This window comes from Portunus trituberculatus, chromosome 37, assembly GCF_017591435.1.
Source record: "Portunus trituberculatus isolate SZX2019 chromosome 37, ASM1759143v1, whole genome shotgun sequence".
In the NCBI taxonomy this organism is placed as follows: Eukaryota; Metazoa; Arthropoda; class Malacostraca; order Decapoda; family Portunidae; genus Portunus; species Portunus trituberculatus.
This window is the reverse complement of record NC_059291.1, coordinates 11,939,681-11,964,076: the sequence shown is the minus strand read 5'-3', so window position 1 is coordinate 11,964,076 and position 24,396 is coordinate 11,939,681. Positions and strand designations below refer to the sequence as shown.

At 38.8% G+C, this 24,396-nt stretch overlaps 1 protein-coding gene across 8 annotated transcripts in view; it reads right to left on the bottom strand.

The window, feature by feature from the left end:
* Positions 1 to 22,218, bottom strand: part of LOC123514199 (optineurin-like) — a 32,471-nt gene extending 10,253 nt beyond the window's left edge. The window contains exons 1-9 of one of the 8 annotated variants that reach the window (XM_045271859.1): positions 21,818 to 21,859; positions 21,043 to 21,111; positions 19,668 to 19,690; positions 19,152 to 19,291; positions 18,817 to 18,916; positions 18,352 to 18,530; positions 18,056 to 18,220; positions 17,604 to 17,757; positions 17,325 to 17,437 (exon numbers count right to left, since the gene is read on the bottom strand). In XM_045271859.1, the coding sequence (XP_045127794.1) occupies positions 17,325 to 17,437; positions 17,604 to 17,757; positions 18,056 to 18,220; positions 18,352 to 18,530; positions 18,817 to 18,916; positions 19,152 to 19,286 (846 nt within the window). In that variant the 5' untranslated portion in view covers positions 19,287 to 19,291; positions 19,668 to 19,690; positions 21,043 to 21,111; positions 21,818 to 21,859. Of the gene's footprint in view, positions 1 to 17,324; positions 17,438 to 17,603; positions 17,758 to 18,055; positions 18,221 to 18,351; positions 18,531 to 18,816; positions 18,917 to 19,151; positions 19,292 to 19,667; positions 19,691 to 21,042; positions 21,112 to 21,658 lie in introns of all 8 variants that reach the window. The other 7 variants (XM_045271854.1, XM_045271853.1, XM_045271856.1 and 4 more) reach the window with 7 other exon arrangements.
* Positions 22,219 to 24,396: the final 2,178 nt, after the last annotated feature.

Sequence of the window (24,396 nt, the reverse complement as noted above, 5' to 3'; positions counted from 1 at the left end):
ACTCCATTCCCAGATCTTATTTAGGTCTTCTTGCAGTATTTCACAATCCTCTTTTTGCTTTATAACTCTGCACAGTTTCGTATCATCTGCAAACAGATTTATGTAGCTGTTCACTCCTTGTGGCATGTCATTAACATAAATGAGGAAAAGTATTGGTGCCAATACTGACCCCTGTGGCACTCCGCTTTCTACTGCTCTCCACTTGGACTTCATATCTTTAACTACCGTCCTTATTTCTCTCCCCCTCAAACAATTTTCTATTCATCTCAATGTGCTTCCTTTTAAGCCACCCTTCTCCTCTAACTTCCATAGTAATCTTGCATGTGGCACTTTGTCAAATGCCTTTTTTAAATCCAAATAAATACAGTCAACCCATCCCTCTCTCTCTTGTACTCTATCAACTATTCTAGAATAGAAACTCAATAAATTAGTTACACACGACCGTCTTTTTCTAAAACCAAATTGGCTACTTGATATTAATTTGTTGTCTTCAAGGAACTTGATCCATTGTTTCTTTATTATTCTTTCACACATCTTGCATATTACACTAGTTAGTGATACCGGTCTGTAATTTAAAGGTTCTTCCTTCCTTCCTCTCTTATATATGGGAACCACCTCAGTGTGTGTGTGTGTGTGTGTGTGTGTGTGTGTGTGTGTGTGTGTGTGTGTGTGTGTGTGTGTGTGTGTGTGTGTGTGTGTGTGTGTGTGTGTGTATTTACCTAGTTGTACCGTAATAGGTTCGAGTGCGGCTCATAGTGACCTGTCTCCATATCTCCACTTATCTAATTTTCTTTAAAGCTATGTACATTCTGTATTGCAACAACATCATTCAATGCATTCCACTTTTCCATCGTTCTATGTGGAAAACTGTACTTTCCAATATCCTTCACACACTGCCCAATCTCCTTTGCATATCCTTTTGCCCTTCTAGCTTCTGTCACCAGCACCAGGTCTTGCTTGTCTATCTTTTCAATGCCATTAAATATTTTATATTTTGTTATTAGGTCTACTCTTTCTCTTCTATCTTGTAGGGTTGGCAGTCCCATTTCCTTCAGCTTTTCTTCATATGTTAGGTCCTTTAGTTCTGGCACCATCTTTGTAGTTATCCTCTGGATCCACTCTATTCTTCTTATATCCTTTTCCAAGCTCAGTGACCATACCCCTGCTGCATATTCCAACTGTGGACGTATCACACTAGTAATTATTTTTTTCATCATATCCTTGTCCAAGTACTGAAATACCACCCTAATATTAGTCAACATTTTATACGTTGTTCCAAATATTTTACTTGTGTGTTTTTCGGGGCTCAGAGTTTCTTGTATAACCACTCCCAGATTTTTTTCCTCTTTAGTCCTCATTATATGTTCCTCTCCCATCAAATAGTTCCATAATGGTCTTCTCTTATTCTTTTCTAATTCCATTATGTGGCATTACTTGGCATTGAATTTTACCTTCTACTTCTTACCCCACGCATAAATTTTGTCTATATCTTCCTGCAGCAGCAAACAGTCTTCTCGGGTCTTAATTACTCTTGACAATCTTGCATCATCAGCAAATAAATTAATATAACTGGTCACTCCAAACTGTATGTTATTTACATATAACTGGAATATAATGGGGACTAACACTGACCTCTGCAGCACTCCACTTGACACTTTACTCCAGGATGAGAATGTATCTCTGATCACAGTTCTCATCTCTCTATCCCTTATCCAATCTAATATTATTCTTTTCAGTCCCCCTATGTTTTCCAACTTCCAAAGTAGTCTGCTACATGGGACTTTTATCAAAGGCCTTTTTTATGTCCAGGTACACAGTGTTCACCCATGTGCATCTCTGCTCTCCAGTCCTTCTGCTACTCTTGAGTAGAAACTTAGTAAATTTGACATACATGGTCTTCCTGTCATGAATCCAAATTGTCTGTTCGATATAACTTGTTTTTCTTCCAGATACTTAACCAATTTTTCTTCGATAACAATTTTACATACAGGCAACCCCCGCTTAACGAAGGGGTTACGTTCCTAAAAAAACCTTCATTAAGTGAAACTTCGTTAAGTGAACCGATTATAACAAGTTTAACCCCTGACTTGAACTTCCATTGAGAGTAAACAAAGCGAGAGCGTGAAAGGATTAATGAAAGTAAATATTATGAAGTTAAACATTTAGGCAGTTTAATTTAAGTCATTATAATGTACACTAATGTATGTATGTATGTAACTTTATAATGTTGATGATCTTAAATTTATGAAGGAAGAGAGAGTGAAACGGGAAAGACAGTAACCGGAAACCTGTGGAATGTAAACAAAGGGCGCATCATTGTATCACATACAAAACTTATGTACCACATTTCCACAAGGCTTTCCATTTTATCCATTGTAGAGTCATGAGTTCAGCTGGTTCTTTTAGCTTGCAAGGAAGATATGGTCTCACCAGCCTTCTTAATAGAGTCTGCTGACTTAAAAATAGTAGAGACAGTAGATGGAGTCAAGATGGTGGCGAGCAATGCTATTAGTTTTCTCGCCTCTCTTGTGTCTGCAAATAATATCCAGCTTCACTTCGAGAGTAAGAGATTTCCTGGTCTTCTTAGCAACGCTAGGTGACATTGCAGGGCGTTTGGTGGTAAATGGAGTGAGGGAAGACGAGCTGCTGCTGACCCTGTTATTGTTTTGAACAGGGGCAGTGAGTGGTGCATTTGTTGTCCACGAGAGGCGCTGGTGTATTCAAAAGCCTGTTGGCTTGCGTGATATGGCGGGCCTTTCAAACTTGGAAAAAATTACCTGGATAAAACTTCGTTAGAGTGAGTTTGGTGTTCGTTAAACGAGCAGATGGTAGTAAAATGAAACCTTCGTTGTAGCAAAATTTCACTGCGTGAATCTTCGTTAAGCGGGGATTGCCTGTATGTATCTTTTCCACAACACTTGTAAGTGACACCAGTCTGCAATTTAATGGCTCAATTGACTTTCCTCCTTTGGCTACTGGGATTATGTTAGCTCTCTTCCATTCCAGTTGTATTCTCCCTTCCTATGATGGGTTTGTAACCATTTCCCAAATTGGTTCTAACAACTGATCTTTACATTCCTTTAGTGCCCAGCCTGACACACCTTCCTGTCCCATCACTTTTCTGACATCCAAATTTTCTAGTAGTTTTACAATTTCTTGTTTGTGCACTATGATTTCCTGCAAGCCTTAACAATGCAATATCCTATTTGATTCTGTAAAATCCTCTTCTTCAGTGAAAACAGTCTTGAAACTCTCATTCATTATTTCACTTATTTCCTCTGCTGTTTGGTCTGTCTTCCCTCCTTTAACTATTTTTTCTATTGTTTTCTTATTTTTCATCTTACCATTTATATACTTGTAGAAAAGCTTCGGTTCATCTCTGCTTTTCCACACTACAACTTTCTCAAAGTTTCTTTCTCCCTCTCTCCTTACCCTAATACATTAATTTCTCGCATCCTTATACTGCTGTCTGTTGCTTTCATTTCTCTGCTTTTTGAGTTTCTTCCAAGCTTTATCTTTTTCCCTCTTAGCTTCTATACATCTGCCATTAGACCAGGTTTGTATACTTTTCTTTACTCTATAGATTGGTATATACTGTAGTCCCTCACTCCCTCGTTATACTTCTGTAGGAATAATTCATATTTCCCCTGTACTGTCTTTCCATTCATAATGCTCCGTTCTATGCCACCAAAAAATTGTATTACCTCTTCAAAATTTGCTCTTGCATAATTTGATCTCTCCTTTTTTGTAGTCCTCCCTATATCTTAGCACATTCTCTTCCTGCATTTCTAATTCTAATGTTACATGGTCACTTCTTTCTATTGGACTCTGATATTCTATGATAGAAGGGGGCTTTGGCATCTTTATGAATACTAGGTCACGTAATGATGGTTCTTCTTCTCTGTACTGTGTTGATTTTTCCACCCACTGATCCATTGTATTCACCATAGTTAACCGTAACATCTCCTCAATCCATGATCCAGCATTACCCATTACTTCCATCTCTCTCCAGTTTACTCTTCTGCAGTTAAAGCTTTGTACTAATAGTATTTTTCCATCTCTTCTTATCATAATATTCAAGCACTTAATTACCTCTCCTTGCTTTTCCCTATATTCTTCTGTTCTCCATGTATTTGTCTTAGGTGCAAGGCATGTAGTACTGTACAGTACGATTGATTTATTGTAATTTGTACCAAAGAAAAATACAGTACTGTAATTTAGTACTGTACCAGTAAATCACTCTCATACCGTACTAGTATGTTAAAATATCGTACCGTAATTTCGTACCATGTATACAGGCTGCCACTCCACCCTTAATCCCCTGGGAAGGCTGAGACCTCACTGACCTGACATTAATGACCTTGTCACTCCCCTCCGGGTCCTGCAGGAGTGCCGGCACATGACCTCACCCATTTCATAAGTCCCTCAATGACCTCATCACAAGCAACATCCAGGTTGTTACTATATATTGGTACGAAAAGAGGTATGAAAAGGATACGAAAAACGTAAAAAATAAATATTGTACTTCCGCACTGTACCGTCCCGTTAGAAAAATATCGTACCTTTATATCGTACTGTACTTTTGTCATCCTCAGATTCATATCGTACCATAATTTCGTACCGTACCGCACTGTTCTACATGCCTTGCTTAGGTGGCACATATGAGACTATGATTCTCCTTTTTTTTTATTTCATGTCTTGGTTGTTACTCCCATTACTTCTGCCATGCCATCTCCATAGTGCACTTCCTCCACACATATATATTATCACAAACTATTATTGGCACTCCTCCCTGTTTTCCCTTTCTCTCTCTTCTCCAACTTTTATATCCCTCTTCTTTAAAGCTAACATGGACTTTCTTCCTTAGCTTTGTTTCTATTAGCACATTACATCCTGTATTTTCTCCTTCAAATAGTCTCTAATCTCAAACACACTGGACAACAACCCATCTATATTTGTATAAGTCATTCTTAATTTCTTATCTCTTCCATTATCTCCTCTTTTTCCTGAAGATCCACTTCTTCATTCTCATATCTAGAACCCTCAAGTAGAATTTCTTCTTCTCGGTCTCCATCCTTCTCTCGTTCTTTTTTTTCCATAGCTTCATTTCTTAGCACTCTCTCCTTTTCTCTCTCTTCCAGGTTCATATCTCTTTTTATCCATATATCATTAAATTCAGTATCTTCAGCTAATTTTCCTTTCTTGCCATTATCTCCTACACTGCCACTTGAGATCTCATTCTCACTTTCAGTGGTCTCTTTCTCCCTTCATCAAACCTCCCCAATGTAATCACTTCCTCAACTTCTTGTTCCAAGCACTGTGTGCTGTCCTGAACGAACTTAATAATACCCTTTGCCAACTTTTCTCTCTCTCTCTCTCTCTCTCTCTCTCTCTCTCTCTCACAAACTTGTTAAGGTTTTTTTCCTTCACCCCAAAGTTAGGATAGATTTCCTCTTGTCCGCTGTGTTCCTCACCAAATCTTCCTTCTCCTTCATTACTTGTATTACTGTGTCCTTTTTCTTTTTTTGTACCTGCTTCTTTACTACATCTGAGAATTTGACTTTTCCTCTTCCTATTCCCTTTTCCAGGCATTTCATAATTCTTCCAATTTGATCTCACCCTTTCCACTTTCAACTTTGCCTGTCCCATCCTGAATTTTCTCTTGTAGGCTTTTTAATGACTCTTTATATTTGCTACATGTAGCCATTAATATATAATTTTGTTTCTTTAACTCCTCCATCTTTTCTTTCATCACCTGGTTTACTTTTTTTTTTTTTTTTTTACAAATTAATATTACAAAGGTATATATAGTAAATAGCCAAAAGTTCACGGTGAGTTGCCGAGAACTATCTTTGACATAATATTAGTACATGAGAAATGCATTGCCCAATACAAAATAGTAAAATAGTTCTCTTACTTTCTTCTATTCTCTCTTTTAATTCAGTGTTTTATTAATTTGTCTTGTTTTTCCAGGATACTTGAGAGCACCTTTTCATATATCTCATCTCCCTCTCTATGTTCACCAGTCTTCTCTCCTCACGAAATCCTGAAAATTCTTTGTCAATGTTTTCTTCTCCCAATCTCCTCAGCCCTATTGGTGTTTCAATAAATCTTTTTCTAGACATGGCAAATGTTTTGAAAACATGCATCCAGCAGCACCACCTACTTCTGCCTCTCCCTCCATTTTTTACTCAAAACAGCACCCAAATCTTGCTTATTTTTGGAGATAGGACAACTTTATGACCCCATTCCTCCCTGTACATACAGTCTAGGTCTGCTTCACAATGCCTGTTGTTGGAGTGAGTTTCTCTGGCAGCTCCTGGCAACACAACTGCTCTCAACAGTGTTCCCAGTGTGTGTGTGTGTGTGTGTGTGTGTGTGTGTGTGTGTGTGTATTTACCTAATTGTATTTACCTAATTGTAACATACGGGAAAAGAGCTATGCTCGTGTTGTCCCGTCTCCATATCTATTAATGTCCAGCTTTTTCTTAAAATCATGAATATTCCTTGCGTTGACCACTTCCACGTCTAAACTATTCCATGCTTCCACCCTTCTATGAGGGAAGCTATATTTTTTCACATCTCTCCTATAAGTGGCCATTTTAGTTTTTCCCATGCCCTCTCGACATTCTTTCATTCCACATACACAGATCTTCCCTATCCATTTTTCCATGCCAATCATCACTCTGTATATTGCTATCAGGTCTCCCCTTTCTCTTCTGTTTTCCAGGGTCGGAAGTTGCATTCTTTTCAGTCTGTCTTCATAAGTCAAATCTCTTAAGTCAGGCACCATTTTTGTTGCAGCCCTCTGTACTTTCTCTAGTTTCCTTATGTGTTTCTTTAAGTTCGAGCCCACTGTATTGTTGCATATTCAAGCCTCGGTCTTATCATTGCAGTAATTATTTTCTTCATCATTTCTTCATCTAAATATACGAACGCCACTCTTATGTTCCTCAATAAGTTCAATACTTCTCCAATTATTTTGTTTATATGTCTCTCTGGCGATAGGTCATTGGTAATTGTCACCCCAAGGTCTTTTTCTTCATGACTGGTTTTATGTCTTCATTTCCTATCTTGTACATACTCCTGATTCTTCTTTCACTCTTGCCAAACTCTATTTTCTTGCATTTTGTCGTGTTGAACTCCATTTGCCATGTACAGCTCCATTTCCATATTCTGTCCAAGTCTTCCTGGAGTAGTTCGCAATCTTTGTCACATCTCACTTTTCTTAACAATTTTGCATCGTCTGCAAATAGGCTCACATAACTGGACACCCCATCCACCATGTCATTTATGTAGACCGCGAACATTACTGGTGCCAACACTGATCCCTGTGGAACTCCACTCTCCACCAAGCCCCATTCTGATGGTCTGTCCTTAATTATTGTTCTCATTTCTCTTCCTACCAAAAGTCTTCCATCCATTTTAGTAAACTGCCATGCACTCCTCCTACCATTTCAAGTTTCCAGATCAGTCTCCGGTGTGGTACCTTATCAAAGGCCTTTTTTAAATCCAGATATATTCCATCAGCCCAACCATCTCTTTCCTGTATTACATCTATCACCCTCGAATAGTAACATATCAGGTTTGTCGTGCATGAACGCCCTTTTCTAAAACCAAATTGACACTCACAAAGTATGTCATTTTTCTCCAAGAAGTCTGTCCATCTATTCTTCACCACCCTCTCACACATCTTAGCTACCACACTTGTAAGTGACACTGGTCTATAGTTCAATGGGTCTCTCTTGTTACCTGATTTATAGATTGGGACAATGTTAGCTCTTTTCCAGTCTTGGGGCACTACACCTTCCCTTAATGAGGCATCAATTACTTCACAAACTTTTTCTGCCAGTTGCTCCTGCATTCTCTTAAAATCCATCCTGATACCCCATCAGGTCCCACAGCTTTTCTCACTTCTAAACTCCCCATCATATTCTTGATCTCCTCCACAGTTACTTGAAACTCCTTCATAATCCCTTTCTGTTCCATTACCAGTGGTTTGTCAAAAGCAGTCTCCTTTGTGAATACCTTCCGAAAGCATCCATTCATAGCCTCTGCCATTTCCTGGGATCTTCACTGCATACTCCATTTACTTCTAAACTTTCAATACTTTCTCTATTTTTGATGTTGTTGTTCACATGTCTGTAAAAAGCCTTGGTTGGTCTTTACATTTATCAATTATATCCTTTTCTTGTTTCTTTCTTTCTTCTCTTCTAATCAACACATATTCATTTCTTGCTCTTTTGTAACTTTCCCACTGCTTAATCCGTCTTTTCCTTCTCCACCTCTTCCATGCATCCTCTTTTCTTGTTCTAGCCTTTTCACATCTATCGTTAAACCAGTCCTGCTTTCCAACTTCTCTATGTTGTCTTATTGGTACAAATTTTTCTCACCTTCTTTGTATATTTTTATAAATTCCTTCCACTTTTCATTTGCTCCTTAGCACTCTTGAATTTCATCCAATTTGTCTCTTGAAAGAATTTCTTTAGGTTTCCAAAATCTGTCTTGGCATAATTCCATCTTCCCACTTTATATTCTTCATTTCTTCTAGATTTCTCTTCATCTATCACCTTGAACTCCAAAACTGCATGATCACTCTTTGCTAAAGGGCACTCCACCCTCATCTCCTCAATGACCATTGGCTCTGTACTAAAGACCAAGTCCAGTCTTGACGATGCTCCTCTCCTCCAAACCTAGTATCTTCTTTGACCCACTGAGTTAACACATTTTCCATTGCCAGTGTCAATAGTGTATTTCCCCATGTTGTCTCTGATCCTTCCATTGACCAGTCCTCCCAACACACCTCTTTACAATTAAAATCTCCCATCATTATAGTTCGTTCACAGCCACCCAACATTTCTTCCAGACATGTTCCTGTATCACTTATCATTTCTTCATATTCCTGTACTGACCATGCATTTGTCTTAGGTGGTACGTACACCACTATGTAGTGCCTCTTTTTCCTTCATTAGTTTCTGCTCTGATCTTTAGCACTTCTGCCTTTCCCATACCTTCTTTCACTTGATCCACCTTTATATCTTTTTAACCAGCAACATCACTCCTCCTCCCATCTTACCTACTCTATTTCTTTTCCAAACATTATATTTCCTTCTCCAACCATCATCAGGTCTTCTCCTCTCTCAGTTTTGTTTCAGTAAGACCCACAATATCTGGGTTCTTGTCCCTCAAGTAATCGTTGAGTTCTAAAATCCCGATATCACTCCATTTATGTTGGAATACATTACATTCCGCTCATACGTAAGTTTCTTTAGTCCTTTCTTGCTGTACTTTTCTGGGTTATGAACCACTTCCTCAGTCTCATATCCAAGATTCTCCAGAAAAACTCTTTCTTCTCCTCTTCTGTCCTCTCTTCATTTTTTTCAAAGCCTCCTTTCTCAACTCATTTAACATTTCTCTTTCCTTTTCACCGAGATCTCTTCTCAACCAAATCTTCCTTGTTGTTTCCTGCTGGGCTAGCCTCCATGACTTCTCCACCAATTCATCTACATCCTTTTGTGACTTAAGTTTGATTCTTATTGGCCTCATACCTTCTCCTGTGAACTTTCCAATTCTATGGAAGTCCTCTATTTCTTGTACTAGGTCTTTTCCTCCTCCTGCACCACATTAATGATATTATTTATCACCTTTTTTATGTTTTTCTCTCTCTCCATTTTACTCGGTGTCTTATCCTCCTCCACACCAAATATCACCACACATCTCTTTTTGTCTACAGTTTCCCTCACCAATGTCTCATTTGACTTAATAACCTTCACCACTTTCTCAGCAATCTTCTCTTCTATGATCTGTTGATCTATAATTTCAGCAAGGCCCAAAGTTTCGTGTGTGTGTGTGTGTGTGTGTGTGTGTGTGTGTGTGTGTGTGTGTGTGTGTGTGTGTGTGTGTGTAATTTCACCACCATCACCCAGCCAGTCTTCCCCATTACGGAGCGAGCTCAGAGCTCATAGACCGATCTTCGGTTAGGACTGAGACCACAACACACACTCCACACACCGGGAAAGCGAGGCCACAACCCCTCGAGTTACATACCGTACCTATTTATTGCTAAGTGAACAGGGGCTGCACATTAAGAGGCTTGCCCATTTGCCTCACCACTTCCCGGGACTTGAACCAGGATCCTCTCGATTGTGAGTCGAGCGTGCTAATCACTACACTACGCAGTGTGTGTGTGTGTGTGTGTGTGTGTGTGTGTGTGTGTGTGTGTGTGTGTGTGTGTGTGTGTGTGTGTGTGTGTGTGTGTGTGTATTTACCTAGTTGTACTGTACAGGGTTTGAGCAGGGCTCATAGTGTCCTGTCTCCATGTCTCCATTTATCCAATTTTTTCCTTAAAGTTATGCACATTATGTCCTGTAACAACTTAATTATTCAATGGACTTCACTTTTTCACTATTCTATGTGGAAAACAGTATTTTCCAATATCCTTCACACACTGCCTCATCCTGATCTTTACATGTCCTCTTGTCCTTCTATCTTCCTTGTCTATCTTTTCAATGGCATTGACTAGCTTGTACATTGTTATTAGATCTCCTCGTTCTCTTATATCTTCTAAGGTTGGCAGTCCCATTTCCTTCAGCCTTTCTTCATATTGTAGGTCCTTTAGTTCTGGCATCATCTTTGTATCAATCTTCTGTATCCATTCTCATTTTCTTATATACTTTTTAGAGCTTGGAGACCACAACAAAGCTGCATATTCCAGCTTTGGACTTATCATGCTTGTGATAATTTTTTCATTATATCTTTGTCCATGAATTGAAATGCCACTCTTATATTAATCAACATTTTATATAATAATCCAAATAACTTTTTTGTATGTTTTTCGGGGTTCATATTTTCCTGTATAATCACTCCCAGATCTTTTTCTTCTTTAGTCTTCATTATTTGTTCCTCTCCCATCAGATACAGGCAACCCCGCTTAACGAAGGTTCACACAACGAAATTTCGCTACAATGAAGGTTTCATTTTACTACCATCTGCTCGTTTAACAAACACCAAACTTGCTTTATCGAAGTTTTATCCAGGTCATTTTTTCCAAGTTTGAAAGGCCCGCTGTATCATGCAAGCCGACAGGCTTTTGAATACATCAGTGCCTCTCGTGGACAACACGCGCACCACTCACTGCCCGTTCAAAACAATAACAGCGTCAGCAGCAGCTCATCTTCTCTCGCTCCATTTACCACCAAAATGCCCTGCAATGTCACCTAGCATTGCTAAGATCACGAAGTCTCTTACTCTCGAAGTGAAGCTGGATATTACAGTAAAAGTCCTTAAATCCGGAACCTTATAATCCGGAAAATTTGAAAGGTTGAGTTAAATATGTAAAAAGTAAGAAATAATAGTAATAAATATATAATAATAATAGCCGAAACCGAACATGTCATCACTGACATTGAGTTTAACACAAACTCGTACGAGAATAATATTTGGAGGTATTATAAGTGGTGTTTTATGTTTCTGTAGGTGATAAGCGTGCGTGCGTGCATGTGTGTGTGTGTGTTACGGAGTCCTGTTATCTACGTGGGTGGTCCAGCTGGTGTACGCTTGACGCTGGTGACATGATTGGCTGGCGTATGATGTTGGAGCCCTTCCTTTCTTTTTGTTTCCCTTTATCAGACATCAGTAAATATTTCATGTTATGAAATGTGTTTTGTATTATACTTAAAATTATTCTATAAACTGTGACATAAGTATTGTGGACTGTATACATATTATGTGGGGTACAGTACAGTACAATCACTCAAACTTCTCAGTATATGTGGATGATGGAATAGCCTATGTAAAATAGTGAAATCACCTACACAAATACAAGTTGACAAGTAGGAAAAGAGCAATCATCACATATGGGCTGCCATAATGGCTGGAAAGGCCCATACCACTCCCCCCATAGTCTGGCAAATCTTCAAGAAAAAAAAAAGCCTATGTAAATCTTGTGTGGTGTGGTGAGGAAGTACACAGTGGCCTGGTGGTAGTAGCAATCCCTGTAAGATGTTATGACAGTACTACAAAGAGATATAGCAAGTTGGGGTTAGTTTAGTGGGATTTACATAGTACCCTCAAGATTTTAATCTTACTTTCAGCCTTACTATCTTACAATCCGGAAAATCCTAGAATCCGGAATGCCTGAACCCCCATGACTTCTGGATTTCAGGACTTTTACTGTATTCACAGACACAAGAGAGGCGAGAAAACTAATAGCATTCCTCGCCACCATCTTTACTCCATCTACTGTCTCTACTATTTTCAAGTCAGCAGACTCTATTAAGAAGGCTGGTGAGACCGTATCTTCCTTGCAAGCTAAAAGAACCACCTGAACTCGTGACTCTACAATGGATAAAATGGAAAGCCTTGTGGAAATGTGGTACATAAGTTTTGTATGTGATACAACAATGCGCCCTTTGTTTACTTTCCACAGGTTGCCGGTTAGTGTCTTTCCCATTTCACTCTCCCTCCCTTCATAAATTTAAGATCATCAACATTATAAAGTTACGTACATACATACATTAGTGTACAATATAATAACTTAAATTAAACTGCCTAAATGTTTAACTTCATAATTTTTTACTTTCATTAAACCTTTCACTGTACTCTCAATGGAAGTTCAAGTCAGGGGTTAAACTTGTTATAATCGGTTTGCTTAATGAAGTTTCGCTTAACGAAGGTTTTTTTTAGGAACATAACCCCTTCATTAAGCGGGGGTTGCCTGTAGTTCCATACTGGTCGTCTCTTGCTCTTTCCTAGTTCCATTACGTGACATTTCTTGGCACTGAACTCCAATTTCCACTTCTTACTCCACTCATAGATTTTCTTTGTAACAGCAAACAGTCCTCTTGGATTTTAATTACTCTTAGTAACTATGCATCATCAGCAAACAAATTAATATAAATGCTTACCCTATTGTGAATGTTGTTTACATAAATATGAAACATGATGGAGGGTAACACTGACCTTTTTTTTTTATTTATTTATTTATTTTTTTATTTATACCATGTGGGCTTTTCACGGGAATTTCTGGGCTAAAGGATACTTTTGGGTACCTCCTATCTCAAAGCCCACCCGCTAGGAAACCGTTGCCCCGAGTGAGGAAGCCCAACCTACACTCGGACCGTGGACAGGATTCGAACCTGTGCACTTGGAGACCCCTCGGACCCCAAAGCACGCATGGTTCCACTGTACCACTGCGACCCCTTGTGGTACTCTGCTTGTTACTTTACCCCAAGATGAGTATGCATCTCTGATCACAGTTCTCATCTCCTTGTCCTTCAAATAATCTCTTGTCCATTCTAACAAAGTTCCTCGTAGTCCTCCTATGTTCTCTAGTTTCCAAAGTAGTCTTCCATGAGGGACTTTATCAAAAGCCTTTTTCATGTCCAGATATACTGTGTCCACCCATCTATCTCTCAAGCAGAAGCTTAATAAGTTCGACACACATGACTGTCCTATCCTGAACCCAAATTGTCTGTTCTATATGACCTGTTCTTCTTCCAGATGTTTAACCCATTTTTCTTTGATAATTATTTCACACAACTTCCCCCAAACACTTGTAAGTGACACCAGTCTGTAATTTAATGGTTCATTTGCCTTTCCTCCTTTAAATATCAGTATTACATTGGCTCTCTTCCATTCTTGTAGAACTTTCCCTTCATTTAGTGAACTTGTAATTATTTCCCAAACTGGATCCAACAAGTGCTCTTTACATTCTTTTAACACCCAGTCTGATACACCATCTGGCCCCATTGCTTTTCTGACATCCAAATTATCTAATAACCTTCAAATATCCTCTTTGTGCACTGTTATTTCCTGTAATCCTTGGCAATGCAATGTCCTATTTGGTTCTGTAAAATCCTCTTCTACAGTGAACACAGTTTTGAACCTCTCATTCATTATTTCACACATTTCCTTCTCTGCTTGATATGTCTTCCCTCCTTTAATTATTTCTTTTACTGTTTCCTTGTTCTTCATCTTACCATTTATAAATTTGTAGAAAAGCTTGGGTTCGTCTTCACTTTTATGCACTACATCTTTCTCAAAGTACATTTCTTCCTCTCTTCTTACTCTAATATATTCATTTCTTGTATCCTTATACTACTGTCTGTTATTGTCATTTCTATGCTTTATGAGTTTCTTGCAAGCTTTATCTTTTGCTTTTTTAGCACCAAGTGTGAATTTTTTTCTTAACTCTGTAAAATGGTATGTATTTCTTTACTCCTTTGCTATATTTCTGTATGAATATTTCATGTTTCCCTTGTATTGTCCTTCCATATATAATATATATAATGTTATCTTTTGCCTTTTTAGCTCCTGTGCATCTAGCATTGTACCAAGTGTGAATTTTTTTCTTAACTCTGTAAAATGGTATGTATTTCTTTACTCCTTTGCTATATTTCTGTATGAATATTTCATGTTTCCCTTGTATTGTCCTTCCATATATAATGTTTCTCCATTCAATAACAGCAAAAAATTTCCTTAATTTTTCAAAATCTGCTTTTGCATATTTCAGTCTCTTTTTTGTAATAATTTATGTATCTTATCTCATCCTCCTCCTGTATTTCCAGTTCTAATCTCACATGATCACTTCTTCCCACTGAACTAAGATACTGTATGCTGGGATGGGGCTCCGGCTTCTTTGTGAATACTAGGTCAAGCAACGATGGTTTTCTTCCCCCACTGTACCTTGTTGACTCCTCCACCCACTGATCCATTGTATTAACCATGGTCAACTGTAACACCTTCTCGTTCCACTGTCCAGCATTATCCATTATGTCTATCTCTCTCCAGTTTACTTTTTTACAGTCAAGGTCTCCAACTACAAGTATTCGTCCATCTCTTCTTATCATGTTATCTAGGCACATAATCTCTTTGCATATCTTTATGTTCTTCACTTACCCATGTATTTGTCTTAGGTGGCACATATGTAACTATGATTTTTCTTTTCTTCAATTCCTGTTTTGATTGTTACTCCCATTACTTCCACTTTGTCCTCACCATATTGTGCATCCTCCACACATATATTATCATGAACCATTATTAGCACTCCTCCTCCACCTTTATCCTTCCAGTGTCTCCTCCAGCTACTACATCCCTCCTCTTTAAAGTTAACATGGATCTGCTCTCTTAGTTTTGTTTCAAAGATGCACATTACATCAAGCTTTTTTCTCTTTCAAATAATCCCTAACGTCCAACATGCTGGATAACAACCCATCAATATTAGTATAATTTACTCTTAATTTCTCGCCTCTTTCACGACCTCCTCTTTCTTCCGTAGGTACCACTTCTTTACTCTCATATCTAGAACCCTCCAGTAGAAATAATTTTTCTTGATCTCCATCCTTTTCTCTTTTTTTTTCTTAGCTTCATTTCTTAACACTTTCTCCTTTTCCCTCTCCTCTAGGTTCATATCTCTTTTTATCAATATATCTTTGTGTTCAGTATCATTGGTGAGCTTCCCTTTCCTAGCCATAATTTCCTCTACCGCCATTTGAAATATCATTCTCACTTTCACTGGTCTCCTACCCCGTTCAATGTATCTTCCCAACCTGATCACTTCCTCCACCTCCTGGTCCAGTTCTTATGTACTGTCTTGAACTTGTCTGATAATAGTTTTGGCCAATTTTTTCTCTTCACGTTCTCTTGTGAACTTGTTTAGATTTTTTTGCTTCATCCCAAAAATCACAAAACTTTTCCTCTTATCCACTGTATCTTGCACAAGATCTTCTTTTTCTTTAATTACTTGTATCAGAGCAACTTTTGTGTTTTCCTGAATTTGTCTCTTTACTACCTCTGAAAATCTATTTTTTTCCTCTTCCTGTTCTTGCTTCCATACATTTCGTAGTTCCTTCAGCTTGTTTTCACCCAATCCACCTTCCACCCTGTCCACAATCCCATCCTGTACTTTTACCTGTAAGCTCCTTAAAATGTTTTCTTGGTCTTGACATGTGTCTTTTTTTTTTTTTTTTTTTTTGTGTGTGTTGTATTTACCTAGTTGTAGTTTTACAGGGCCTGGGCTTTATGCTCGTGTGGTCCCGTCTCCATATCTACACTTATCCAATTTTTCTTTAAAACTATGTACACTCTTTGCTGATACCACTTCCTCACTCAAACTGTTCCAAGTCTCAACACATCTTTGCGGGAAACTAAATTTTTTAACATCTCTCAGACATCGTCCCTTCCTTAGTTTCTTACTATGTGATCTTGTGCTTCTAAAGTCATATTCTTCTCTCAGGATCAGTTTCTCATTATCCACTTCATCCATTCCGTTAATCAATTTATAAACTTGTATCAGATCCCTCTCTCTTCTCTGCTCCAAGGTTGGTAGATCCATTGCCTTTAGTCTCTCCTCATATGCCATCCCTTTAAATTCTGGAACCATTCTTGTAGCCATTTTTGTAGTCTCTCTAATTTTCTTATGTGTTTCTTTTATGGGAGTCCACACAACTCCTGCATATTCCAATCTAGGTCTTATTTTAGTACTTATCAATTTCTTCATCATTTCCTTGTCCATATAGTGAAATGCTACTCCAATATTCCTTAGCAAATTATACGTCTCTCTGAAAATTCTATCAATATGGCTAACCGGTTGATTATTTTCTTCCATTGTCACTCCCAAGTCCTTTTCCTTTTTACTTTTTCTAGTTCTACTCCATCTCCCATCTTATAGATTCCCACTGGTCGTCTTTCACTTTTTCCCATTTCCATGACATGGCTTTTGTCCACATTGAATTCCATCTCCCATTTTTGCTCCATTTCCAGATCTTGTTTAAGTCTTCCTGTAGTATTTCACAATCCTCTTTTGTTTAATGACTCTGCACAGTTTCGCATCGTCCGCAAACAGATTTATGTAGCTGTTCACTCCCTCTGGCATGTCATTTATATATACGAGAAAAAGTATTGGTGCCAATACTGACCCCTGTGGCACTCCGCTGTCTACTGTTCTCCACTTGGACTTCATATCTTTAACTATCGTCCTTATTTCTCTCCCCCTTAAGTAATTCTTCATCCATCTCAATGTGCTTCCTTTTAAGCCACCCTTCTCCTCTAACTTCCATAGTAATCTTTCATGTGGCACTTTATCAAAAGCCTTTTTTAGATCTAAATAGTGTGTGTGTGTGTGTGTGTGTGTGTGTGTGTGTGTGTGTGTGTGTGTGTGTGTGTGTGTGTGTGTGTGTCTGTGTGTGTGTGTGTGTGTGTGTGTGTGTGTGTGTGTGTGTGTGTGTGTGTGTGTGTGTGTGTGTGTGTGTGTGTGTGTGTGTGTGTGTGTGTGTGTGTGTGTGTGCGTGTGTGTGTTTATGCTATGTGACTGCCACAGCTCCTACCTGATTACGTGTGTCATGCAGCTCCTGAAGCAAAGTTGCTGAAATGTCCTGTTCCTTACGCAGCTGATCTCGCAACTTTTGAACATCTGCTGGACTCAGGAGACTCGTACTTTCTGAAGTAAAAAATTTAATTTAAATAATATCTCATTTCTATTATCAAAACTTCATCTACTGTAAAAGTGATAAACAAAGCAGAGACAGATTACCACCAATAAAGAATCACTCATTGTAATACTAAAAAAAAAATAACTCCATGAGATACAATACAGTCTTACATACCAGTGACAGGACTGGACTCTGTAACTCTGGCTATGATGGATGCTCCCTCCCTACTCTGACGAAGCTGCTGTCTCAATTCATTTGCTGTGCTTAACAACTCAAATCTTTCTAACTGTAAGCGTTCCTGTTCACTTCGGGATGTGGTTATATCACACTGAAAAACAAGTCTTGATTAATGGAAGTTAAGAAGGAAAAGAATGTATCGCTGTAATTTATATCCATAATTGAAACATTTTTATAGCTTGCATACCAAAATCAAAGATGCCAGTATCTTATATTTCTCATATCTGGAGATGCACTGAAACTGACAATTTTTTACATACAAATACTGCAATACATTTTAAATATGAAATCATTCAATAATTCATCATGCCATTTAAGTTTATTATAATGTTATGACTTAAAAAGTTAAATCTATCCAAAATGAAGAAGTAATTAAAAACGACACTTACTTTCAGAAGGGTAATGTCTCCCTCCAGTCTTGAGCGCTGAGCCATCAGCTTCTCCTTGTCCTCCTGTGCTTGCCGCAGGTTTCTTTCAGCCACCTCTAGTCGTTTGTTCAGCAAAATTATGGTGTTGTCCAGCTCCTTGAAATGTGGTTGTGCTTCCTCTGGTAACTAAGACAAGTTTTGTTAGAGCACTCAAAACCTAAAGAAATCTCCTGAGATGCTGATTTAATGCTACTTTCAGCAGAATGTTTGTGTCATTTATGTATATTTCATAAATCAGAAGCAAAATGCCTTCCTACCTGCGTGCATGCAAGTTGAGCTCTTAGTGTGGCATTCTCCTGCTGCACAGAGGCAACTTGCTGTGACAGCTCAGTAACACGGTGACGCTGATCTTGGTGTTGCTGTTCATTCTGATGCTTCCACTTCACAAACAACCCAAGCTGTTGTCTCATTGCCAGATTATTTTGTGCAATGGTTTCTGCAAAAGTGGACTTCCAATGAGGTGAGCTCATAGTAAGAACTTTCTTTCTGCAATCTATACAGTGATTGGACCAACATTTCCATAACTTTTTAAGAAAAACTGTTACTATGATCATCTAAATGGGCAGAAAGGCAAAAAAGTAATGAAAAGTTTGGTAAGCAAACTAAGTATCTTGGGGAATGACAAATAATTCTGCCTTTAAACTCAGAATGGATAATTACAGTTAATAAGAAAGTCAAGAATAAAAAAAACTCATTTTTAATGCAATTATTTATCCAGGTACCTTTTAGCAGCAAGTTTTCATTGATGATAGTTCGGAACCTGGAAAGAAGTTCCTCTTGGTTGACAGACTCTTCACCAGCCATTAGAGATGACAGGGACTCCTGCAAAAACAAAAGTACACTTTCAAAACCTTCTCTTGTATTAAACATGTACAGTCACTTGATTAAATCTCCTACAAACATGCTTTATTTTCTTTTACTGAAATGAGCAATTAACAAGGAGAGAGGAAGAAAGGCATCATAGATGATAGATGGCATTAATAATTCACTATCTTTAATCTATAAATTACTAATGGCATCTAAAGGCCTTGAAGAGTAGCATCTTAATGTCAATCACCTGCATCTCCACTGCAACCCCATTGGCCGAACCCCCAACTGGTGGCTGCGGCATGTGAGGGAGAGACTCTATGCTCGGCGTGGTTACTCCGCACATCCCACCCTGACCCATCATGGGTTCGTCTTGTCGCACCATCACTCCTGTTGATCATCACACTCTGTTTCAACTATCTCAGGTATCTAGTCCCAACAGCAAATAATTTAGTATAAACATATGATACAGTAATTTATGAATACACCTGTATTACTACAACTATCATGGCTTTACTGTAGTGAACTGTATATAACTTACAGTGTACTTGAACATATGGACACAAACCAATATTTCACCAAAGTAACAGAACAGCATTCATACAGTGCATAAAAGGATGTTATCAGAATCACATCAGAACCAACATATTATATATTAATTTCCTTTATCTGATACAAAAGAAAATAACATAACACATTTTGTGAATTCAATTAGTTACAAAAGTTGAAAAGTTCACAAATCCATTAACACATCAAGATTACTTACACTCATCTCCAAGTTATGGATGGCTGTGAAAAAAAGATTAGTTTACTAAGTAGCAAGTACTGCATGACTACTGTAGGAATGCAGGAACTGAATGGTGAAACAGTCATGCTTATACTCAAGGAACATATGTACTTTCTACCACTTTATTTAGCATTTCCCTTTACTCTCAAGTCCAATGATTTGAGGATAATTTCCTTATCAAATTTGACAAATGATTAAATTACAACACACCAGAAGACTTGAGAATGAGGGTAAACAGTAAACAGTGGCAGTGAGTGCGGTTGACTTCTGATCATGAATAAATACAAACTGAACCAATTTAATAAGAAGCAAGCAAAAGGGCAGAGAAAGACTGGGGGCTGATCTCTGCAATAAATAGCAGAAAATAAAAGGATAATTATTCTATTCTTCAAAATCTTGGAATTATATATAGTACTTTGAAGGTGGGTTTACATGGGGCTATTTTTCCACTCGGCTGGTTCCAGCCACATGAAGCAACTAGCAAGTTTCCGCTGAAAGCATTCACACTGTCAAGAGCTGGCTTCGTAGCATACTGCATAAAAAAATAAACAATCTAGATAGAATCAATCTCTAATGAGCTGGTTGCTATAGTAGTTGCACTTTTGCTGTTGGAAAAAAAAAAAAATTAATAAAAAAAATAAGAAGAAATTATTGTGAACTCGTTCTTAGTTAGCCTTGCATGGTGTGATGCTAATGTATGTCCTTGTATGTCCCCTCTGAGACATACAAGGGTCACTGGCTTCCTCAGTGATGTAAATCAACCAATTCCATGTCAATTTTCCAAAATTCTTATAAATGAATCCAAATATTTGATTTATTTGTTGTATGTAATAGTACAGCCAATGCTAAATACTAAAAAAAATTTCCAATATTATACCTACTATTCATAATTTCAAATTGATAGTTGTTCTCATTAGATCCTGAAAAAAAGTGCTGGGAAGGCAGTCAAATGCCAATCACACCAACAGTGTTTTCCCAGCTGGTCCAGCAGTTAAGCAAATCTTGGTTGTAATTTGGTACTAGCTGGACATTCCCAGATAAAAGCAGCTGTGATTGCCCCTTGTAAACCCGCCTTAAGAGAGAAAACTGGCTAGCTTCCAGGGAGTGTCAATAATTATAGGTATTTTTGTTTTCTTACATATTAATTTACCCCCTAGTCTACTTATTTAGGTAATCAGTATCTCAAGTAAAATCAAATATTGGACCAATTAAGTAAAACATGTACTACAGCTACAGAGAGAGAGAGAGAGAGAGAGAGAGAGAGAGAGAGAGAGAGAGAGAGAGAGAGAGAGAGAGAGAGAGAGAGAGAACCTTTTTCAAACCTGCATGTTCCATGGGTATTTGGGCCTCTCACCTTGTACAGAATATTGTGCCATTTGAAGCCATAAACAGCATAGGATGATCAAGTTGAGGTCTGCTGCACCTAAATATGGAGTCAGTGTTGTATTTGTCATCTACTTAGAAAAAAAAAAAAAAAAACTAATGAACTAGTTTTGTGTTGCATTAAGGAGACAACTCAAACATAATGACCTGCAACCAGTATGAGTGATTGAGAGCAGAGTCACAGGCTGCATACACTACAAACACTCTCATTAACTAGGAAAAAAAAAAAGCTGTTTCAGTAAATCACACAGGCCTCTGTCACTACGAACCCAGTCAAATTAAGGTGAAGCAGTGAAGAACAGTGTGGTCCTATTCTCATTTTATTAGTTGGATTTTTATTTTCAACAATTTACTCTTGTTCATTTTCTTGTTCCATATTTTCACAGATCACTATAGATTATCATGACATCTAGATGATACTCATGAAAACATGAGCATTTCTATAAGACAACTTCATTGTGTACATCATAAAAAAAGCCCAGAAATATACAAAGTGCCTGGAAATTAGTACGCTAACGTTATTCTCAACAGACTCACTCTGTGTTAAGATGAGGCATGGCACCCTAACGTGGCACTAACACACCTACCAAATCAGCGCCACAGATCACTTCCCCCAGCACCATCACCTTCCACACAGCGCACCTCGGGGCACGTTAACCTACAGTGTAGTGATCCTGTCCTACCACACACCCACGTATCGAAACCTCGTGTGTGCAGTGTCGGAGTGCTCCTGACACAGTCCATACCTGAGGCTGGGCACCCCGCGGCAGTCGTCAACACCACTCCGCCGTCTTGTCTCCCCTCGTCTTGTTATTATTGTCAGCTGAACGTACTCTTGATCTTTATGTTGATACTGAAGATCGCTCATGAGCCGCGGTTCATTTGTATAAAGATATAAAGATGATGCTCACACAATCAACACATACAGTTTAGAGGTAGCGTATGTATAGAGAAATTAATTTATGCATAAGTATTACTTACTCATAAACTATTTCTTTATATATATAGACACCAGTAGCTTTTGACTGTCAAGACTCAGAATTCAAGAGTAGGATAGGACACACAGGGAAAGAAGGAGCCCTTGGTTTTTTATTGGATTGGAGGAAATAAGTGGAAGTTGTCTTTTTTTCAATTATTAAGAGGCTGGAACTGGAATAAAAAAAAAAAAAAAAAAAACTGGAATAGTCTACCGTGGAACAAGCTCCCAGACAGTGTGGTAACTGCCCCGTCAATAGCCACTTTTAAAGCACGATATGATAGACACTTGGGTTTGGGGCATGAGGCTGAAAGATCTTAGAGGTGGGGATCACCACAAGAAGCTACTTCTTATTTCCCCACTATCCATTCATAGGTAAGCACCGTACCTACGAAGACAATGAAGCTGATAAAACGATGCAAGGTTCCGTATTCTCAGCTCTTTTTCCTAGCGCGACTGTTTTCAAAGGGGAGATAAATAGCTAGGCTTCCTACAAGATAGTTTCATAGGAAGACCCTTCAAACCAGTGTAACATCAACTAATCTTTTGAGAGGAATGTAGTTGTGGCTTCAAAATAAAGGCCATGCAAGGACGCTCTAACCCGAGATGAGCGAGGTAGTAAAGAGCAAGCAGGAAAGAATGCAGATGAACTGGATGAGAGGATCAGCAGGGAGCAGGTGGAGAAATGTGTGAAAAGGCAGAAGAATGGGAAGGCAGCAGGGCCGGATGAAATACCGTATGACCTGTATAAGAATGGAGGTGAAGTTGTGATTGACAGGATGACTGAGCTTTTTAACCAGGTGTGGGAGGAGGAGAGAGTGCCAAGAATGTGGAATGAGTGCAGGGTGACTCTGCTGCATAAGGGCGGATACAAGAGTAAGAATGAGTTGAAAAATTACAGGCCGATCGCGTTAGTCAATACAGTAGGCAAAGTGTTCAGTGCGGTGTTGAATGCCAGATTGTGTAAGTGGATTGAAAGAGCTTGAGTATTAGGTGAAGAGCAGAATGGTTTCCGTGCAGACAGGAGAGCTGAGGATAACATGTTTGTGGTGAATGAAATGATTGAGAAAAAAGAGGGATGGAGGTAAATTGTATTTGGGTTTCCTGGATATAGAGAAAGCTTATGATAGGGTGAATAGAGAAATGCTAGGTAGAGTCCTAGAAAAGATTGGGTTGAGTGCCAAGATAGTCAACATAGTGCGTAGCATGTATGTTGATACCAGAGCTAAGTACAGTTTAGGAGATATAGAAACAGACTGGGTGAGGAGTGAGAGAGGAGTTAGGCAAGGATGTATTTTGTCACCAACCCTTTTCAGCCTGTACACAGAGGAGTTAGCAGCCAGAATGAGAAGGATGAATGCAGGAGTGAGTGTGGGGAATGATAAGATAGGTGTGCTTCTTTATGCAGATGACGTAGTGGTTATGAGTGAGTCAGCAGAGGAGCTGCAAAGTCTGCTGGATGTGGTTGATGGGTATGGAAGAGATTTTGGAGTTAGGTTTAGTAGTGAGAAGAGTAAGGTGATGATTGTGAATAGGTCGGAGGATGAATGTATACAGTATGGAGGTTGGGAGAGAATGAGTTGAAGCAGGCACAAGAATACAAGTACTTAGGGATGTGGATGAGTCCGAATGGGTGTGAAAAGACAAAGAATGAAAAGATAAGCTTGGTGAACCAGTGGGTGGGTCGTTTAGGAAGCGCGGCAAGGATGAGAGCAAATAAGTATGACGTACGTGCTGAGAGAAGTGTGGAAGAGTGTGGCTGTCCCCAGTATAATGTATGGTATGGATGTGATTGCATGGAACGAGAGTGAAATTGACAAGTTAGAAGTGGGACAGTGTAGAGTAGCTAGGCTAGCACTGAATGCACCAAGGTACACAGCAGTAGAAGCCTTAAGAGGTGATATGGGATGGAGCTCTTTTAGGGAAAGACTTATAAAAGCGACACTTAGGTACAAGGTTAGGCTTGAGAGAATGGATGATACAAGAATAGCAAGGAAGGTGTATCTGTGGAGTGAAAGTGGAAGCAAATGGAGGAAAAGGTGTATGAGAATGACAGAGAGGAATGGTCTACAGGTTGGGTGGGCAGTGAGAATGGCTGGGGTGAATCAGAATGAGCTGGAATGGGTCATGACAAGAGGAGGCAGAGTGGGAACAGAATGGGATGTGAGGAAGTGGAAGAGTGAGATAGACAGAGATGTGAAGAGTATGGGACTGAATGAATGGAGGAACGGGATGGAACGAAAGACTACTGTGGAATAGTACAAGGTGAAAGAGGCCCCGATGTATGAGAGGTGGTACGATGGAAGCCTGGGTGGTGATCTTATCTTTAAAGCTAGGGCACAGTGTATG